This window comes from Maylandia zebra, linkage group LG6 (genome assembly GCF_041146795.1).
Source record: "Maylandia zebra isolate NMK-2024a linkage group LG6, Mzebra_GT3a, whole genome shotgun sequence".
Classification (NCBI taxonomy): Eukaryota; Metazoa; Chordata; class Actinopteri; order Cichliformes; family Cichlidae; genus Maylandia; species Maylandia zebra.
Window position 1 is genome coordinate 3,561,776 of NC_135172.1, and position 18,803 is coordinate 3,580,578.

At 41.6% G+C, this 18,803-nt stretch overlaps 1 protein-coding gene across 3 annotated transcripts; it reads right to left on the minus strand.

Moving 5' to 3' along the window:
• Positions 1 to 6,927: 6,927 nt before the first annotated feature.
• Positions 6,928 to 18,314, minus strand: fbxo8 (F-box protein 8). Of its 3 annotated transcripts, none has more exons than XM_004562237.5 (8): positions 18,153 to 18,314; positions 17,016 to 17,118; positions 16,119 to 16,202; positions 14,694 to 14,838; positions 14,453 to 14,579; positions 11,948 to 12,066; positions 11,291 to 11,487; positions 6,928 to 9,344 (listed from the first exon to the last, which is right to left on the minus strand). In XM_004562237.5, the coding sequence occupies exons 2-8, from the start codon at positions 17,116 to 17,118 to the stop codon at positions 9,157 to 9,159; spliced, it is 963 nt and encodes a 320-aa protein (XP_004562294.1). In that variant the 5' UTR covers positions 18,153 to 18,314; the 3' UTR covers positions 6,928 to 9,156. The 3 variants fall into 3 exon arrangements, with proteins under 3 accessions (XP_004562294.1, XP_004562292.1, XP_004562293.1); XM_004562235.4 differs by lacking the exon at positions 18,153 to 18,314 and adding an exon at positions 17,939 to 18,144; XM_004562236.5 differs by lacking the exon at positions 18,153 to 18,314 and adding an exon at positions 17,582 to 17,716.
• Between the last annotated feature and the right edge of the window lie 489 nt (positions 18,315 to 18,803).

The following is an 18,803-nucleotide window of genomic DNA, read 5'->3' on the forward strand; positions in this document are numbered from 1 at the left end:
ACATTAGAACATATATGCACACATGTTCAAAAGAAGCAGAATCGACGTTTTTTCTAAGTTGAACAGTGTTGAAGATGCCAAAAACGACTTGGATCTCATTACTGTCAATGCTTAATCAGCGTTCACACTAATCTTTCTATAGTATTGCTGAATCTAATAGCTTGGAGCCGATGAATGTTTTTTCCATGTCAGACGTCTCTATTCCCCTGTCATCAGAATATTGTAGGTTTTCCTCAGCTGTGAGCAGTCACATCATTTTAACACTTTCCACATCGGAGTGTTTTGAACTTACCAGTGTCTCATGAATCACTAATAATTAAAGACCTCTCACAGAGTTATGAAAGTGCAGAAAGCTAGATTTAAAAACAAAGAACACAACTGGTTGCTGTGAAAACACTGAAAACACAGTGTTAAGTACGCTCATTGTTTCTGTGATGGGAAGCTTCTTCTACATCCAGCAGTGTTGCTCTGTTTCAAGTTTGGTATAAAAATATTTAATTAAAATAAACTTTATCAGAGGATCCCTCATCAGATATCAGCAACTCCTTTCTACATTTTAGCTGATAAAATAACTTTGTCCATTCACATAATCTTCAGAACTCACCTCGTTCAATTTCCTCCTTCCTTCCTGTCTGTGATGAAAACATAAGCTAGCAGCTCTCTGCTGTCCTAGAACTGCACTAGCAGCAGTAAATTAACTGAAGAAGACAAAAAGAAAACGTGAGCCAACAGTGATTGTGTCCTTGTGTTTCTTCTGAACTAATAAATCATCATTGTGAGGCTCTCTGCTCAGGCTGCATGGCTCTGCCAGCTGTGGCTGAGTGTTGTACAACATCTGACAAGAGCTGAGACATGAACAGCATAGTCTTCAGCTGAGAGCACAAAGCCTGGACAGCAGCTGCTTAGAAAGCTCTGGAACAACACAAGTGAAAAATTCTGATGGTCTGGCAGCCCTGCTGGGGTCAAAGGGCATAGATGACATTAGGAGGGGAAAGGGGAGGGGGCTGGGTCATGCAAAGGTCTATGGTCTTTGAATTCAAGCACTATAATGTACCCGCTGCCTTACAGTATATATAACAACTACAGCAAAACTGTAGGATAAGGTAGAGTAAACGTAGTTCAGACACAAAAATGCACTGTGAAGGATTCGTCTGAAACTTTACAAAAATGCTAAAATCAAGAAAAGCAAAGTAATGCTCGTGAAACTGCTGCAGCGGAAAACAGACAAAGAAATAAAATCTGAAAACACTGAATTCAGTTCATTTTGATTCAGTTTTATTTATAAGGTGTTCACGTTATCATTTTGTACTTAAGCTACTTCTTTGTGGTACAGAAACCGTTCTGATATCAAAACGTTCAGCTGCTTCTGGAAAAGTGTGCTACATTTCTTTTTTCCGGCTTTTTAACATATTTAACTTTTCAATAATTTTTTTTCCACTCAAATGAATGGAGAATGCTTCTCTTCAAACCCACCATATTTTGAAACTTCATTCATGCTCACTTCAGCATACTTTGAGTTAGAGAAAATAAAACCAAGTGACTTCTTCAGTCTCAGGCTACGTCCACACTAATACGTTATTGATTGAAAACACATCTTTTTCTCTCCGTTTTGGCGTCCCGTCCACACTGAGACGCCGTCTTTGGTCAAGGAAACCGCAACGTTTTGAAAACGCTCTCCAAAGTGGACACATTTGAAAACGCCGTTTTCGGGTCCCAGTGTGGACAGCGAACCCGGGGCCTTTTTGAAAACAGTGATGACGCATTTTAGTCATGTGATGCAGTCATGTGACCAATTAAACTAAGATAGCGGAGGGCATTATACAGCAGTTGTGCTCCAGATATCTTTTCTTCAAATTCTTTAATGCACACTTGCGTTTGCAACTTTGTACTTTTGTGTTACTCGCAGCAACAACTCCACCTCATTGTTAGTCCATTTGAAAAACTCGGTGCTTTTCCTCGACATTTTGCCGCAACGTTTCAAAGAGCCGGAAAGTAAATAAGCGGCAGAAAGAAATGAGGCAGGTCGAGTCGTCATGCATGTCACGCATGCGCAGGACTGGAACGTAAGCGTGTTCGGCCATTTCAATGTGGACGCACAACTGTGAAAACGAATGAAAACGATAGTGTGGACGCGGAGCGTTTCCAGACACGGGCACCATTTTCAAATTTATCCGGGCTAGTGTGGACGTAGCCTCAGCTGACTGCAGGTTTCCAACCTTATAAACAGCACATCTGCACAATGACTGAAACCAGCCCACTGAATGAACAATGGGCTGTGAGGTCAGTTCCAGGTCATTAATATGCAAATTGTCATGACCACTGATCAATGGCCATGAGTCCCATTCACAGAGAGTTGAATGGCTGCAATCACAGCATTGTAAGATGGTGACAGATGTACCCTTGGGCCCCTCGTTGATTCAGAGATGGTCTTTCCCCTTTCATGTAAATGGCCTCCTTGACTCCGCGCTCAAACCAGCGTTCCTCCCTGTCCAGGATGTACATCCTCATCATTGAAAGAGTGTTGTAGTGTCCTGATGACACCCAGTTTGTGCTCCATCATCATCATCATCATCCACTGGAGCACAAACTGGGTGTCATTAGGACGCTACAACACAGAACAAGCACCGTTCCCACAAACACTGCATCTCTGTGGCTTTTAAACCCCAGAACATGCTGCACCAAAAATGAGCCAGGCTTCATACATGCAGACTGCACACTCCAGCCCAGGGGTGGGGAACTCCAGGCCTCGAGAGCCGGTGTCCTGCAGGTTTTAGATCTCACCCTGGGTCAACACACCTGAATAAAATGATTAGTTCATTATCAGGCCTCTGGAGAACTTCAAGACATGTTGAGGAGGTCATTTAAATCAGCTGTGTTGGGTCAAGGACACATCTAAAACCTGCAGGACACCGGCTCTCGAGGCCTGGAGTTCCCTACCCCTGGTCCAGCCTATGTTGGACAAAACCAGTTACCTTAAAACCATCCCAACCTTCCCTCCCAAGAAGATTTAATTGGGAATTGAAATGGTAATATGTTTGTAAGGTCTGAAAGTTTAACGTTATTAGAATCTATTTATTCTACTTCTATCCAACTACAAACTACTGAGCTTGTCCTGTAGACACAGTAATACATTTCCATCATATAAATTAATTTTGTGCTCCAATAGGGAGGTTTAAATACCTTTGATATTCCAATTCTCGTGTATTGTGACGACCAGTATGTCTGTGGAAAATTGCAAATAATATGGGTGACCGTGTTCATCCTTGTCTGGTCCCTCTCTCCAGGGTGAAACATTGTGATATGACCTGTTGGGGGGTAAGTTATATAGAGCTGTTATCCAATGAATAAAAGACTTTCCAAAACCAAAGTTGTGAAAAAACTATGAAAAAGGACCAGTCAAAGATTTGTTCTGATTCTAGTGACATTACTATACTATGACATTATGATGCTTCTGGTGCAATTATCTCATAAATAACAGAAAGCCAAAGGTTCACTGTGGTTGTGTTACAAGACAGAGCATCCACAGCAGTAAGAGGTTAATGGTTTAGGGCCCGGATGGCTTGGGGATAGAAGCTCCTCTTGAGTCTCTCTGTCCTTGCCCGGAAGATGCGGAACCTTCTACCAGATTGCAGAAGTTGGAACAGTTTGTTGCCTGGATGGGACGGGTCCTTCAGTATCTGCTCTAGTCCGGCATCTCCTGGTGTAGGTGTCCTGAAGCGGGGGAAGAGCAATCCTGCAGCAGCGTTCTGCTGTACGGATCACTCTCTGGAGAGCTTTTTGGTCCTTCACACAGCTGTTCCCAAACCACGATGTCATGTTCTGTGTGAAGATGCTCTCCACATGGTGATGCTGTTAATAATAATAATGGATTGCATTTATATAGCGCTTTTCAAGGCACCCAAAGCGCTTTACAATTCCACTATTCATTCACTCTCACATTCACACACTGGTGGAGGCTACAGTTGTAGCCACAGCTGCCCTGGGGCAGACTGACAGAAGCCAGGCTGCCATATCGCACCATCGGCCCCTCTGGCCAACACCAGTAGGCGGTAGGTGAAGTGTCTTGCCCCAGGACACAACGACCAAGAGCCGGGGCTCGAACCGGCAACCTTCCGGTTACAAGACAAACTGCCAACTCTTGAGTCACGATTGCCCCGACGGATGTTAGAGAGGCATCTACCTACCCAGTTCTCCCAGTGAGGAAGTCCAACACCCATGCACACAGATGGCTGTTGAGTCCCAGATCCCTCAGCTTTGTGAACAGTCTGCAGGGCACTATTGTGTTAAACGCTGAAGTGTAATCAACAAACAGCATTCGCACATAGTTACCCTGTTTCTTGTCCACGTGGCTGAGGGTGGTGTGTAGGACGTGGGCGATGGCGTCCTCTGTGGATCTGTTGGGTCGGTAGGCGAACTGGAGCGGATCTATGGTGTCTGGGATGGAGGAGGAGATGATGTTCTTCAGCAGCCTCTCGACCGCCTTCATTACTACTGAGGTCAGTGCAACTGGCCGGTAATCGTTCAGGGATGAGGGTCTGCTGTTCTTGGGCAAGACGGAAGTGAACACACCTGCTAGCTGGTCAGCGCAGCAGACGGCCGGTGATGCCGTCTGGCCCCGCCGCTTTCCTTGTGTTCACATGGTCAGAATTAGCCCATGAAAATGTGATAAAAGTTAAAAAAGGAAAACTCATTTTGAATTTTCATTTAAATACCCTGACAAGGCACACCTGTGAAGTGAAACCATTTCAGGTACATCATGAAGCTCATTGAAAAACAAATAGTGGCTACTTTGAGGAATCTAAAATATAAAACAGATTTAGAGTTATATATTATCTTTATAATCCCATATAATCCCATCTTCAATTCAATTCAGTTTTATTTATATAGCGCCACATCACAACAAAAGTCGCCTCAAGGCGCTTCTTGCTTCATATATGTGATGTTTTCAGTTTGTATCTACACAAAAATACAGAAAAAACACTGAACGAGAAGCTGTGTCCAAACGTTTGACTGGTAGTGTGTATATTTATGCAAATAATTAAAAAGTCACACTACGCCAGCTTGTAGCTTTGTTTGAGAGTGTGTAGAACAAACCTGATGACAGGAACTCCCAGAAAACTTAAAAGTAATAAAAAATCAATCAAAGTTTGAGAGCTGTGAGCAAAAAACGAAGCCGTAAACAGCTGGAAACCTGTGTGCTTATTACAGTAAACACAACAGTCTTGTATGTTTTACTTTATGAATTCATTTCTTTTGATCAACACAAATATTAACAGAGGGAGATACTTGATGAACCACACTGATCATTACAGTCTGCACTGGGCTTGTCTGCATCATCGTTTCACCGGACAGCATAATCACGATGTGGCGATAGCCAAACTGGCCAGCAGATGTCACCACGGAGTTGAGTTTCAGATCGTTTCAAAGCCTCGAGACACGTTTGGGTCAAAATCATCAGCAAAAGCGGAGCCGTTACACCACACGATGTCACATTATCTGACATCATCTGTACATGTCTTTCCTTCTAAAGGTATAATCTATAACTGGAGTCTGACAAACTCAGTGCCTCATGTAATACGAAAATAAGTAAACATGGCTTTAAACAAAATAGAGTGTCATACGCATCTGTTCAAGACAACCATGTGCTTATATTACAGCTGATGTGGGTACATTTGTGTTTTCAGTGACATATTACTGAAACACTAATTTCATGAAAAATAGTGCAAATTCCTAATTCATTCTCTCTGTAAATTAAATGCTGTATTATCCACGTTTTAAAAAGGGTCCAATTTTCAAGCATTTCCAGTAGTAACACAGCTGACGACAACATTAAGTTCCTTCTTTTAGCAATCAGTTGTGTTGGCACTGTATGAATATGGTCACACATGCACAGCAGTAAGTGTGCCTACATGTATGTATGGATGGGAATGTGTCTGTAGCCCCCGATCTTTAATCATTTGCAATGCATAAAACAAATAGCAGCAGGGGACAGGTTGTTCTGCGTCTGTCTCTGAATCACACACATCAAGTATCTGGAGTCGAGATTGAATGTTTTACCTCAAATACGAACACTCTTACACACTCCAGTTATTTTTGAGTTTGAGGAAGAAGCCGGTGTAATGAGTCATGAACTTAACAACCACATATCCTAAGGTTAACTTTAACTGAAGCCTGAGCTTTGCTTAACAGAAAATGACGACCTTGCAGAATCTAAACCTAACCTTTTCTGGTTCTCACCAGTTTTTATACACAAAGACGTGTTGCACGTGACCTCGGAGCCTTTGTACACTCACTGTCCTGTTGCATTTTTTATTGTCAGTCCCATTATCATGTTCTCGCCCTTCTCTCATTTATTCTTAATGCTAATTAGTTGCGGACAGCTTGCTGCTCGATTAGAAAGCTTGAGAACGTGGAGCATTGCTCCTATCTGATCCCCATCAGGTTTTTCATAGCTGTGTAAGTGTTTGTTGGGTTTTTGGTTTCTATTAGTCTACGTCTGACAACCCAATGTGTGTCTGGTTCATGATTGGTTCACGTATCGCTGGAAAAAAAAAATTTCTTTAAAGGTAAAATTTATGAATAATAATTTTAAAATCTGCTGAATTAAGAGGTTTACTTTTAAGTTATTAAATACTTTTCCATACTCCATCTACTCTGTTATACGCCTGCTAAGGTGGCAACTCATCTGTGACTTTGATAAATCACTTAATGTCATTTACTTGGTAATGCTAGCTGAGTTTCACACCAAGCACAGGTTGTAACTGATCTCAGTGCATTTAGCTGTGCATGTGCAATTCACCAGAAAAGCAGCTGCCGGCATCTCAGCTTTGCACAGCTTCAGTCGTTGTTAACGAGATGGACACAGAGAACGCTAGCGTAGCATAAGGATTCACGACAGCACGTCTGATATTAAAGGAGAGAGATCGCTTTACTTTCGTACGTTTTAATTTAGACAAGAGGAGCATTGCTTGTCTCGCTTGCTCTGAGGGAATGCCACAAGTTTCTCCCTTGGTTGAAACTCGTCAGGAAAATAAAGACACATCCTTGGAACAAGTTCTCAGTGCATTTTGACTTTCATAGCATAAGAACACAGAAAAAAACAACAATAAAGATTTCATAATTTAAACATTCGTGTCAAATGTCTGAGTGATAATGATCTAAAGAAGAGAATGAGTTGGACAGAAAACAAAACCAGTATCTTTTGACTGTTTTACAATACCCCCACCGTGATCAAATAAAATCAAACCCTTAATTAAACCACAGAAAATGTGTTGTTGCTATGGTTACATTAAGTGAACGCTGTGATCCCTTTAGCTGCAGCTACATTCTGGCTGTTGGCACTCGCTGTTAGAAGCTACGAGCACAGAGTGAGTATTGTGGTGGGGAATAAAGAGAAGAAGAGAGAGCAGAGAGAGACAGGACAGGAAGCACGCTACAGGAGAGAACCAGAGTTTAATCACTGCTCATAATTAAATACAGAGAGGTGAGTGAAGAAGAAGTGCTCCGTGCATCATGGGAAGCCCCCCAGCACCCGAAGCATATTGCAGCACATCTACAAGATGGTTCAGGTCACCTGATTAAAACTTTACTTTTATTAAAAAGTAGAATGAGTATCTGTATCCACAATCAATCTATGTCCTCCCTATTGTAGTGTTACCTTACAAATCCATCAATAACAGCTCAGACACCGTGCAGCTAGTTATATAAATAGAAAGCTAAATAAAACTTGAGAGCACCGACTCACTGACCTCTGAAAGCATGGGACTGCTTTTGCAGGGGTTGTGGTGTTACTGTAAAACAGAATTACACTACATGTGATTAATGTCACAGAACAAAGTGGAAGACTTTTTTGTCCAGGAAATAAAACTAAACTGTAGCAGTTGGGCTAAACTCTGTTCAGGACACAGTTTTATGAACGCCCTAAATCATAGTTATACTCTGTTATAAATGTTATTTACAGAGTTCTGGCATCCACCCCTGTTCAGGAGGCAAATCCCCAAAGACCCAATAAAACTCCTTTTTTCTTGGCTAACATTATCTCCTTCTACACTTGATTTGAGCTATTTTTCTCTTAATAAGCATCCATCTCCATCACCACCAAGCCACTGCTATGACACGTTTTCTTAAATCACATACTCACTTTCAACTAAAAGTAACTAAAGATATGCATGTTTATTAGCTGTTACTAACAATCAACTGTATTGCAATTTGCAATATTTAAAATTTACAACAGCAGCCCTCCTGCAAGAACAAGATTCTCACACATTCATTTTAAACTACATGTGGATATAGAGTGTCTCAATTTTCTTTCATTAATATAATTAGAAAATCTTTCCGACTTGCAGCAGGAATCCTCTGTTTGACTTCAGCGTTGCCACAGTAGTATTATAGCCTCCATAACTTGTGTTTGTTACAGATACTGCAGGTAAAACCCTGTTACATGGCATCGTTTAGTGTTCATGTGTACTGACTCTTATGCCTCAGGATGAGAGCCCAGTGGTTAAATTATAGTTCGGAGGGTTTTGAGACATATTTAGGCTTATTCAGCAAAGCAGTTTCAAAAACAGTCTACAACTGATCTACTAGCCATAGTGTCCATACGGCTGATCAAGCCTACTGTTTATAGCATGGGCTCAACTGCTTAACAATTAATCTTCTTATTAAACTGATGGTATGTTTGATACTGTGTTAGCTCCATTTAATTTCGTGTGTCACTACCAACAAGAGTGAGCCAGGCTTCGTCCTGCAGCTGAGAGACGAGCAGCGCTTAGCTAAACGGAATCAGCAGAATTACCCTGACATCAGAAAACAGACTGAAGACGAAGCTTTTCCTGCTCTTCCTCCACCATCAGTCAGTAGTCCCTTTCAATCAGTGCAGTGTCTTCGTGGCTCTGCTTCAAATCTCCTCCTCTGCAGTGACTGGGTTTTAAAGAAATTAGGTTCTTTCACGTGTCAACATTAATTTTTGGTAGCGCAGTGTCTCTCGCAGTGGAGTGACAATTTTATTTGTTTCTGATCTTTCCAGTAAGATTTAGCCGTCGTATTCCTCGTTAGATGTGAAAAGTTGTTCGAATCCATTTCTGTGGTGATCCATACTTTTAGACACGAGGCCGGTTCTTATTTTTTCAGTGCAGTACGGTCAGCTGACAGTTGGAGCTACGCAGCAACGTGGCCGATCAGGTATATGTTATCGTAGAGGTGGCCTACGAAGTCATCCGAAACATTGTGTGCTGCTCGTCGTGTGTTCCTGATAAACTCCCTCTTGGACATCTTGTTTTTCACGTGTGGGCTGGTGAGGTCGATGGAGAGCAAGATAAGGCTGTAGCACAGCACATACACAGCATCTGCAGAGAGAAGGCACCAGATTGGAATTGGAGAGAGGAACAGAAAGTGGAAAAACTCGTCAATCTGAGTGATTTCTACTACTAAATAGCTCTAGAGCATTCTTGTTTCCAAGACTTTCCAGAGGGGACAGGTGGTTAGATTACCACATCCATGAAAAGGCAGTAATCCATCCCTCTCTAGTCTTGGGCTCTAAAGTGTCAGACTGATCCTGCTACAATTCCTAACCACACAAGCAGTTCAGACGAGTTAGCAATAATCCAGAGAGGCATTGGTTTCTCTGTGTTCTGCTGACATTAACAAAGCCTTTGGTAAATGCAGGGAAAGAATAAAACCTTCTGACATCCTTATTATGTGGCAGTGAATGAGGTTTTCATGTCATGTCTGCATACTACAGTTTGTTGTTACTACAGCAGGACGATGAAAATCACACTCCCTCGACATTTCTGAATCCGAAAAACTGAAGCTTCCAGTTTTACTCTTATTATCATTTATCTGTTTCAGAAATCAAATACAAGACGGTTCGCTGTCAATGACAACATCAGTTTAACAGTTCTGGCAAAAACAAAATATCCACGAATGTTAGCATCTTAGTGTTTGCTGGGCATCTCTTTAATGCTAGCACCAAAGAAAAGGTTTTACAGAGAGTTGTGTGTGAGGGTGGACATTATGAAAGGACTTGGACTGGCAAGGCAGAGAGATTATTAAGATGGAAAAGATGTGCAGCAGATTAAGGATAGCAGTGGCTATGTGCTAACAGGTAAAGATAGTGTGTTGAGTAGATAAAAGGAGTACTTTAAGGAGATGATGAACACAGAAAATGAGAGAGAGGAGGGCGGATGGAGGACAGAGTGAATGAGACAAAATCAGGGCCGCTATGAAGCAGATGAAGAGTGGAAAGGCAGGTCGTTCAAATGACGTACCGTGTCTTATTTTGGAGGAGTTTTTGATCAGACTATTTAACAAAGGATGGCTGAGGAAGGGTACAGTGTTTCCAAAACAAGAGTGATGTGCAGCAACTACAGAGGGATAAAGCTGGTGAGCCATCTTCATGCCAAGAAAGAGCTCTACAGATGCAAATGAGATGTTCTTTGAGAGGGTCAAATGGAGCTGCTAGGAAATGTGTATGAGGAAGTCAGAAAATCAGAAGCATAAACAGCTGGGGAAGGATAGTAAGGAAGTGAGACAGTGGTGAGGTGTGCGGTCGGAGTGACAGATGGATTCCAGGTGGTTGTGGAATTAAATCAGGGATCAGCTCCGAGCCCCTTCTTGTTTGCTATGGTGATGGACAAGTTGGCAAATAAGGTCAGGCAGGAGTCTCCATGGACTTTGATGTTTGCAGATGAGAGCAGGTGAAAGAGAGCTTGCAACAGTGGAGCTATGCAGGAGCAAGACAGAATACACTTGTGTGTGTGAGAGGCAGGCGGGTGCTACGGTGAACACAGAGCAGAAAGAGTGAAAGGGGATGAATTTAAATATGCTGGGTCAACCGTTTAACGCGACGCACAAGAAAGGTAAACAAGTGCACGCAGGGTGGAGTGGGTGGAGATGGACGTCAGGGTGATTTGTGACAAAAGGAAGGTTTAAAAGATGATAGTGAGACCTGCTATGATGAATGGTTTGGAGATGAATTCAGAGAAGCAAGGATTAGATGGTTTTGGGCATGTTTAGAGAGGCGATAGTGGACACATTGGACAAAGGATGTTGAATTTGGAGCTGTCAGACATGAAGAAAAGAGGAGGCCCACAGAGGAGAGGACATGCACGGGCTTGGTTGGACAGAGGAGGATGCGAGGGATACGGTGAAATGATCCTATGTGACAAGCCCTAAAGGAAGCAGCTGAAGAGGAAGAAGACTATCTTCTATCAAAGAGCCATCTCGAGGCCCAGACACACTGGTGACACTTAAGTTAACTCCTGTACTTAAAGCAGGAACACTAAGTACTAACCAGGACTGAGGCCCAGCTCTCGAACAAGCCCAGGGTTACAGGTACAAAACCTGTGGCTGAACTTGGTAATAAGGGTTTCCAGATATTCTCCTCTCTCCTCGGGCGCATGGATGTGTCTGAAGAAATCCCTCAGAGCATTGGGGAGAAACTGGTTACTGAAGTTATGGAGCTTCACCAACTCATCCAGGACATCCCGTCTGCCCACACAGAAACATACAGTCACACAAGCTGCAGTCACAGAATAGCATACAGATACTATCTTTATTTATTTAACCTTTATTTATCCCATTGAGATTCAATTTGTCATTTACAAGAGAGACTTGTTCCAGACAAACATATTAAAATATCTATACTAACATGAAAATACATTTAATAGTTAGCAGTAAAGGCATATTTATATATTTGGGGATAGTTAGGACCAAATGTATTTGGACACAGTAGGTAAACATTTTCCCTCTGAGCACCATCACACTGGACTGCAAACTAATCTATTATGATGTGACTGTCTCTAAACATTCATGGACCTATGAACTGCAAGTGTCAACCTTTCAGCTTAACAAACTGTTGTGAATGTCAAGTGAAGAGTGGTGTGTGTGTGTGTGTGTGTGTGTGTGTGTGTGTGTGTGTGTGTGTGTGTGTGTGTGTGTGTGTATTAACCTCTCATCCAGATAAATCCTTAGCATCTTCCAGTTGAGCCGTCTGGTGTAGAAAATAAACTTTGCCAGCTCAGTGGGGTGATCCACTAGTATACCTTTGGACATGAAGTAACTGATACCCTACAAACACAAAGAGGAAAATGATGCTCTGAAATAGCAAAGACTTGTAGGACTAAAGTTAGAATCTAGACACTGACTCAGCGACTCAGGGAAGGGGGACGTCTGCGTCTCAGGGTCAGACACAGAAAGCCCGCCGAACAGAGAGGCAGCTCTAAAACAAATGCTTCCCAAGAGAAAACTACAAGTTGTAGCCGACAAATTCTTTTACTGTGAGCGGCAGCGTCTCCCAATCTACAAAACACTCAATTTTCATGCAGTATTTATTATATAGGCGTGGTGACAGTGTAACGACAGCTTGGTTCTTGCACTCTCACTACGATTAGCTGATTTCAGTCCGTGTGTTGGGGAAAGGAAAATAGTGGCACAGTTTATAGTGTGGATACGGACATTACTTCGATTTTTTTCGCACAAAGGGACACGAGCGCAATGGTAAAGTAGAGACTATTTGAGGACAGAAACAACAGCACAATGTTGCTAACACAACATGCACCTGCACAGACAGCATGCTAAAGCTAAGCTAGCCAATAACCCACAATGACACTAACGTTGAGTAAATGCTGACCCCAGCCCAGCGCCGTCATTTGCGCTGTTGAACTACAAGAGTTACCAAACTAATGAGCAGTCAGGTTGCTAGTTTATTTTGTTATGCTAGCAATCTCCCACTCTAGCTTGTTGATCAACCAAAGACCTAAACAGAGTTTTCATTCATTTGAAAGCCTGATGCTTAGCCTTGTCCACCCCTGTTGGAAAACGCAAACTCAATTTTGACCATTCGAGAAAAAATTACCCATAATCATCTCACAGATGTAACATTATCTACAGCTACTTTCAGCACCATTGATATTTATTTAGAGATTTTTCTTTCTGAGTTAACTTCAATAATTACTTCCTCCAAACCATCAACGTGTCTTTTAGACCCCATTCCTACAAAACTGCTCAAAGAAGTCCTGCCATTAATTAATTCTTCAATCTTAAATAGGATCAACCTATCGACTCAATTGGTTATGTACCACAGGCCTTCGAGCTGGCAGTAGTTAAAAAGCCATCACTTTTAGCCACTTTTTAGCCATCACCAATCATAAGTCAGTCTCCTTTCATATCAAACATCCTTGAAAGAGTAGTTGTCAAACAGCTAACAGATCATCTGCAGAGGTTTATTTGAAGAGTTTCAGTCAGGTTTCAGAGCTCATCACAGCACAGAAACAGCTTTAGTGAAGGTTACAAATGATCTTCTTATGGCCTCTGACAGTGGACTCATCTCTGTGCTTGTCCTGCTAGACCTCAGTGCAGCGTTCGATACTGTCGACCATAATATCCTATTAGAGCGATTAGAACATGCTGTAGGTATTACAGGTACTGCGCTGCAGTGGTTTGTATCATATCTATCTAATAGACTCCAGTTTGTGCATGTAAATGGAGAGTCCTCTTCACACACTGAGGTTAATTATGGAGTTACACAGGGTTCAGTGCTAGGACCAATTCTGTTTACATTATACATGCTTCCCTTAGGCAGCATCATTAGAAGACATAGCATACATTTACACTGCTATGCAGATGACACCCAGCTCTATCTGTCCATGAAGCCAGATAACACACACCAATGAGTTAAACTGCAGGAATGTCTTAAAGACATAAAGACCTGGATGGCCGCTAACTTTCTGCTTCTTAATTCAGATCAAACTGAGGTTATTGTACTCGGCCCTGAAAAGCTTAGAAATATGGTATCTAACCAGATTCTTACTCTGGATGGCATTACCTTGGCCTCCAGTAACGCTGTGAGGAACCTTGGAGTCCTTTTTGACCAGGACATGTCCTTCAACGCACATATTAAACAAATATGTAAGACTGCTTTCTTCCATTTGTGCAACATCTCTAAAGTTAGAAATATCCTGTCTCAGAGTGACGCTGAAAAACTAGTTCATGCATTTATTGCTAAAAACTAAAAGCTCCTTGAAAAGCCTTCAATTGATCCAAAATGTTCCAGCAGGAGTACTGACAGGGACCAGAAAGAGAGATAAATATTTCTCCTGCATTGGCTTCCCTTCACACAGATGCTATTCATTTATTTGTAAGTGAGCAAACCTACAAATTCAGCAGGGGATCAAATACTTATTTCCTCCAGTGTATAACTGTATCAACTGTTATCACTGAAGGTTTAGACAACAGACTGCAGATGCCCCAAATCCAGATGTGCGCATCAACCAATACTGACCCTTTGACTAAATCATTAGGTCAGGTGAAGGACGGGGATTAAGTTATTTTGTTCTTACACTGAAATCCTGGAAAAATTAACATATTGGCTGGCAGGAGATTTGATGGAAACAAAAGAAATATTCACAGTTGATGCGTCTCTACTACAGATCCTGGGTGTAACTTTATATATTACCTCCTGTGGGTTAGCATTGAATGTCAGGCTGCCTTCATCTAGCTGTAGGTATAGTCTTCTATATGAGAAACCAGCAGGAAGCCTTCTGTTGTAGATGGAGCAGTGGCCCCAAGTGGACTTACATAGCCTGGAGGAATTGACATGGATTATTAAAAAAAACAACAACAACAACATAGACATTTGTAACACTTCTAGTAAAAATGTAATTACCACAAGAAAAAACCGAGGTGAAGTGCCTTACCCCTGCCAAAGATATTCATCATTTCCCAGACCCTGCCACACACATCCAGCCAGGCACAGATCAGTAGCATTCAGGTATGACAGTATGGTGATGCCCAGTTCAGGTGGCAGCATCTCCAAGTCTATAAAACCATGAGGTTCCTTACCTACCAAAAAAGGAGAGACAAAATAGACAGACGTATTCAGATTTAGTTGTAGCATTTTTCTGTATTTGGTTGCACTGCATGCTTTTAGAACATATGAGCTGTGAAATTGATGAAGACGTTTTCATAATTTGCTCTGTTTTTCGATTTGCATACATTTTCTTAAGCTGCAGTGTGTTCAGACCTCGGGGCCAACTAAGAGACCCCAGTACCAGGACTTCAAAATGCAAACTGACTTGAAGCACTGTACGCGTACTTTGTCCTGATTTTAAGTACATGCTAAAAAACTCATTTACTAAGCAGAACTCATGGCAGAACTCATGGCCAAACAGCTATGCCTCTCACTAATTACACCCAAATTTCTTGGAAACCTTCGGACAGCATACAATCCTTTCCTACAATAGAATAGTTACAGCCCACCAGCCTCACCTAATGGCAAGATCCAGGTTGAAACCCCGGATGGAGCCTTTCTGTGTGGCTAATAATCAAGTTGGATGAAAGTATTTATCTCTTTCTTAGGTTTAACGTCCTGCATATGAATCAAAAGTAATAGCCTATTAACTACAGCTATTCTGATTATGTACAAAATGTTAAAAGAAGCAACTAAACAGTACTGAAGTGGAGATGAAACACTACATTAATAAAGGCATCGATTTAACATTATATGTCAAGTTGGCTTTAAGAAATAAGTGTCTAAAGTTACATGTTTAGTACAGAGTATGATGTCATTGGGTTGTTTGGTTGCTGCCAATAGACTTTGATTAGTTTATGTTGGACCAACAAGCTGTAGTTACTGACACTGTTTGATTGTTTCTTGTTTAGTTAGGTTTATCAAGTGGTGCAATCAACTGACAGAGCAGACGTCTGCAAGATGCGATCAGCATGGTTTTATTCAATAAAGCTGTCCCTCTTCCAAACAGTTTACAACATAACAAGTTAGTACATGTGCATCACAAGTTTTTACCCAAGCACGATCGTGTCAGAGGGGGACCCGACTGATGTGTGGAATGGACAATGTAACAAACACACAAACAAAAATGGAGCCTCAAAGGACAGGATGCTACAGAAACCTATTTCCTTGTTTTAGTTTAGAAATCCTTATCTCACATGATCTCACTGAGTGGATTATTTCATAGTGAAAGTGAAGAGAAGTGAAGCCCAAATGTAAGTAAACGAGAATGAAGGACTTTTTCCTCCCTGGGGACATGGTCACAGATGTTTGGATTCCCGACAGGCATGAATTGTTAATACAGATTGCATCGTGTGTGTTTGTATGTTTATACCGCCACTGCGTGTTCTCAGCAGATGATAGATGTCAGGCCGATAGCAGTGCTGTGGAGCTCTTTTCTGCGAGCCTGCATCTCTCCCTGGGTAAAGAAGAAAATGTTTTTCTATTCAGTCGCAGACATTGAAATTCACCTCGAGGAGAAAAATGAATCATTTTCTGACTCTAAGCTTCACCACTGGTTAATTGTTTTCAGTGGATTTGGTAGAAACTGCCAAAAGTTAAAAATAAACCTAAAGAGGAGAGGATAAATGCAGTTAGCTGTCAGTTCAAATGACAGCATGTGTAATTACTGTACATGGCATAAGAAACTCATTAATGCTTAATAATATATACAGATTTAGGAATAAATAAATATATGCTGACTTTAGGGCTGTCCAGCGGTGTGGTGGTTAGCACCATCACTTCACAGGAAGAAAGCCGTTGGTTTGAATCCAGGAGCCCTTTCTGTGTGGAGTCTGCATGTTCCCCTCTCTGGCCACACTCGAAAGACGTGTAATTAGTGAATTTAAATCGGCCATGAGTGTGACAGGTTATCTGTCTGTGTTAGCCTTGACAGATCAGTGACATGTGCAGGGTGAGCCCCTGCTCTTCCCCTGTTACAGCTGTGACAGCATCCCCACCCCATGACCCTGGACTGAGCGGAAGAAAATGTATATTTTTGATTCATTATCTTCACATATAAAACTATTACAAATAGGAGATAGTAATTTAAATCTATATCATTCAGAGAACTTGGCTACATCTATAAATGACGCCGCACCCTGGATTGCAGTCTAACACCGGGAATATTTATATAAATTACACCAGAACGTTTCAGTTTCAAAATTTCAGTGAAATATAGAATTTCCATCATATCCAAGTCAATTCTGTTTCCTGCTCTGAAGCAGAGTACCTTGCTCCTGTCGTCCCCCTCCTCTCTCAGCCAGTCGATCAGCGAGCTCTTCCTGAAGCTGCTGCTGTTGTCTGGGAGGCAGCCTCCACAGTGCCTGACCCATCTGTAACAGGAGGGAGACACTTAGATGATATAAAGGAATATGCTACATTTCCACTTACCTGTGTGAAAAATAAAGTAGTAGACTACATCTTTTTTTGTACACGCATGTTTCTTCTTTGCATACTTTGACATGACATTAAATACATGATCAATGGATGTATACAGTGAGCACTGTTCGAGGCAACATTTGACCATTTACTTTATGAACAGGGGTCATACTTTTTAGATCAAACCTGGTTATTAAAAAAATCGAGATTATAAAGGGTTAAGACTGAAGCAAAGTAATGAGCCGCTGTGTCCCGTTTCATGTATTAAAAAGCCTACGCAGCCACCAGAATCTGACAGCACTCTAACTGCTTCAGAATAAATAACGATCACCGACACAGGCCTACATTTAGCAAACACTGTCAGATCCACAGAGCACACATGCTGCTAACTAGCTTCAAATTTGGCTTGTTCGGTACCTGCGTGCCAACAGCAAGGAGACAGCGGCTAGTCTGAAGGCCGGTCAAACGTCAGCTGTTTTACATAAACAACTTCCATTACACTGTTGTAAACATCAACGCTGGAAGTTCCAGCCAGCACGGTAGTTTGACTTGCAGACCCGCCCTCCCTTCAATACCACTGGCCACAAAATCACAGTAGCATTGAACCTCTTAACCCATTGGTTGAACTGTCTTTCACTCTTATGCTAGTCTTTCAATTCATCAAGTTAGCCTACCAAGATAGTTTAAGTGCACCGAGGACACAAATGCGTTCTCTTTATTTACATATTAAAGAACATATGAGTTCGTCACAGAAACGTAAGTGGCGCTACCAACCTGACTTCAATGATTCCTCTGACAACCTGACCTGCGCACAATGACAGCTGGAAGCGCGAGTTCCTTATTATCAAACGGATACTGCAGTAATTTCATTAAGCCGAGTACAGATAACAACAGAACAACAGGTCCTCCGGTTCAGCAGAGCCCTTCAATACAGGAGTCTACCAACTGAATTATGTTTCCACTCTCTTCTTCCTGTCGGCCCTCCCACCTTTTGTATCGCGTCATATAGACAAAAAAGGTTGAATCGAAAGAAAACGTGTCTTCCCCCGGTTTGTCTTTATCAGTGGATTAAAGTTTACGTATTTAACATGAATGTGATAAATAAGCTTTAAAAACAAAAACAAAAAAACAAAAGCAGAACCAGCGTCTGCGTCACTGACGTCAACTTATTGCATGACGTAGGCAACGCGCACAGACCCAAGAGCCAATCAGCCTGCTTTACAAGTCGGATCAGGGGACAGTGGTTAATGGTTAATTATTGGATACACCTGAAAGCTCATAATAAGCGTCATCCTGTTAAGAAAGTGTTTTGGAAAAATGAAAGGATTAAAAAATAGTTTTGGGTGGGTTGGTAGAGTATTTCAAGTATATAGCACAGAATTAGGACCCATGACACAACTGTAGACATCAGATATTAAAAAGAGAAGAAATATAACAGATATTTGTTAAGAATTTTATAACAGAGTAGAGATCAAGTAGAGTGATTACTTGCAGATTTATACAGATGGATCGAAAGAGCCAAAAACTGAAACAACTGGTGTAGCAGTAGTGGCTCCTGAATTATAAAATAAAATATCAAGATTTCAAAAAAGAACATCAGTTTAGTTTTTAGTATATGTGGTGTAGAATTGTATGTATG

Bases quoted from the DNA above. Each gene is read 5' to 3' on its own strand.
- fbxo8 (XM_004562237.5), bottom strand. From the start codon at position 17,118: ATGGGTCAGGCACTGTGGAGGCTGCCTCCCAGACAACAGCAGCAGCTT. The intron at 14,839-16,118 runs GTATAAACATAC...CTTTTTTGGTAG, and splicing joins GCTGAGAACACGCAGTGGCG to GTAAGGAACCTCATGGTTTT. The intron at 12,067-14,452 runs GTAATATATAAA...TTGTGTTTGTAG, and splicing joins TCAATGCTAACCCACAGGAG to GGTATCAGTTACTTCATGTC.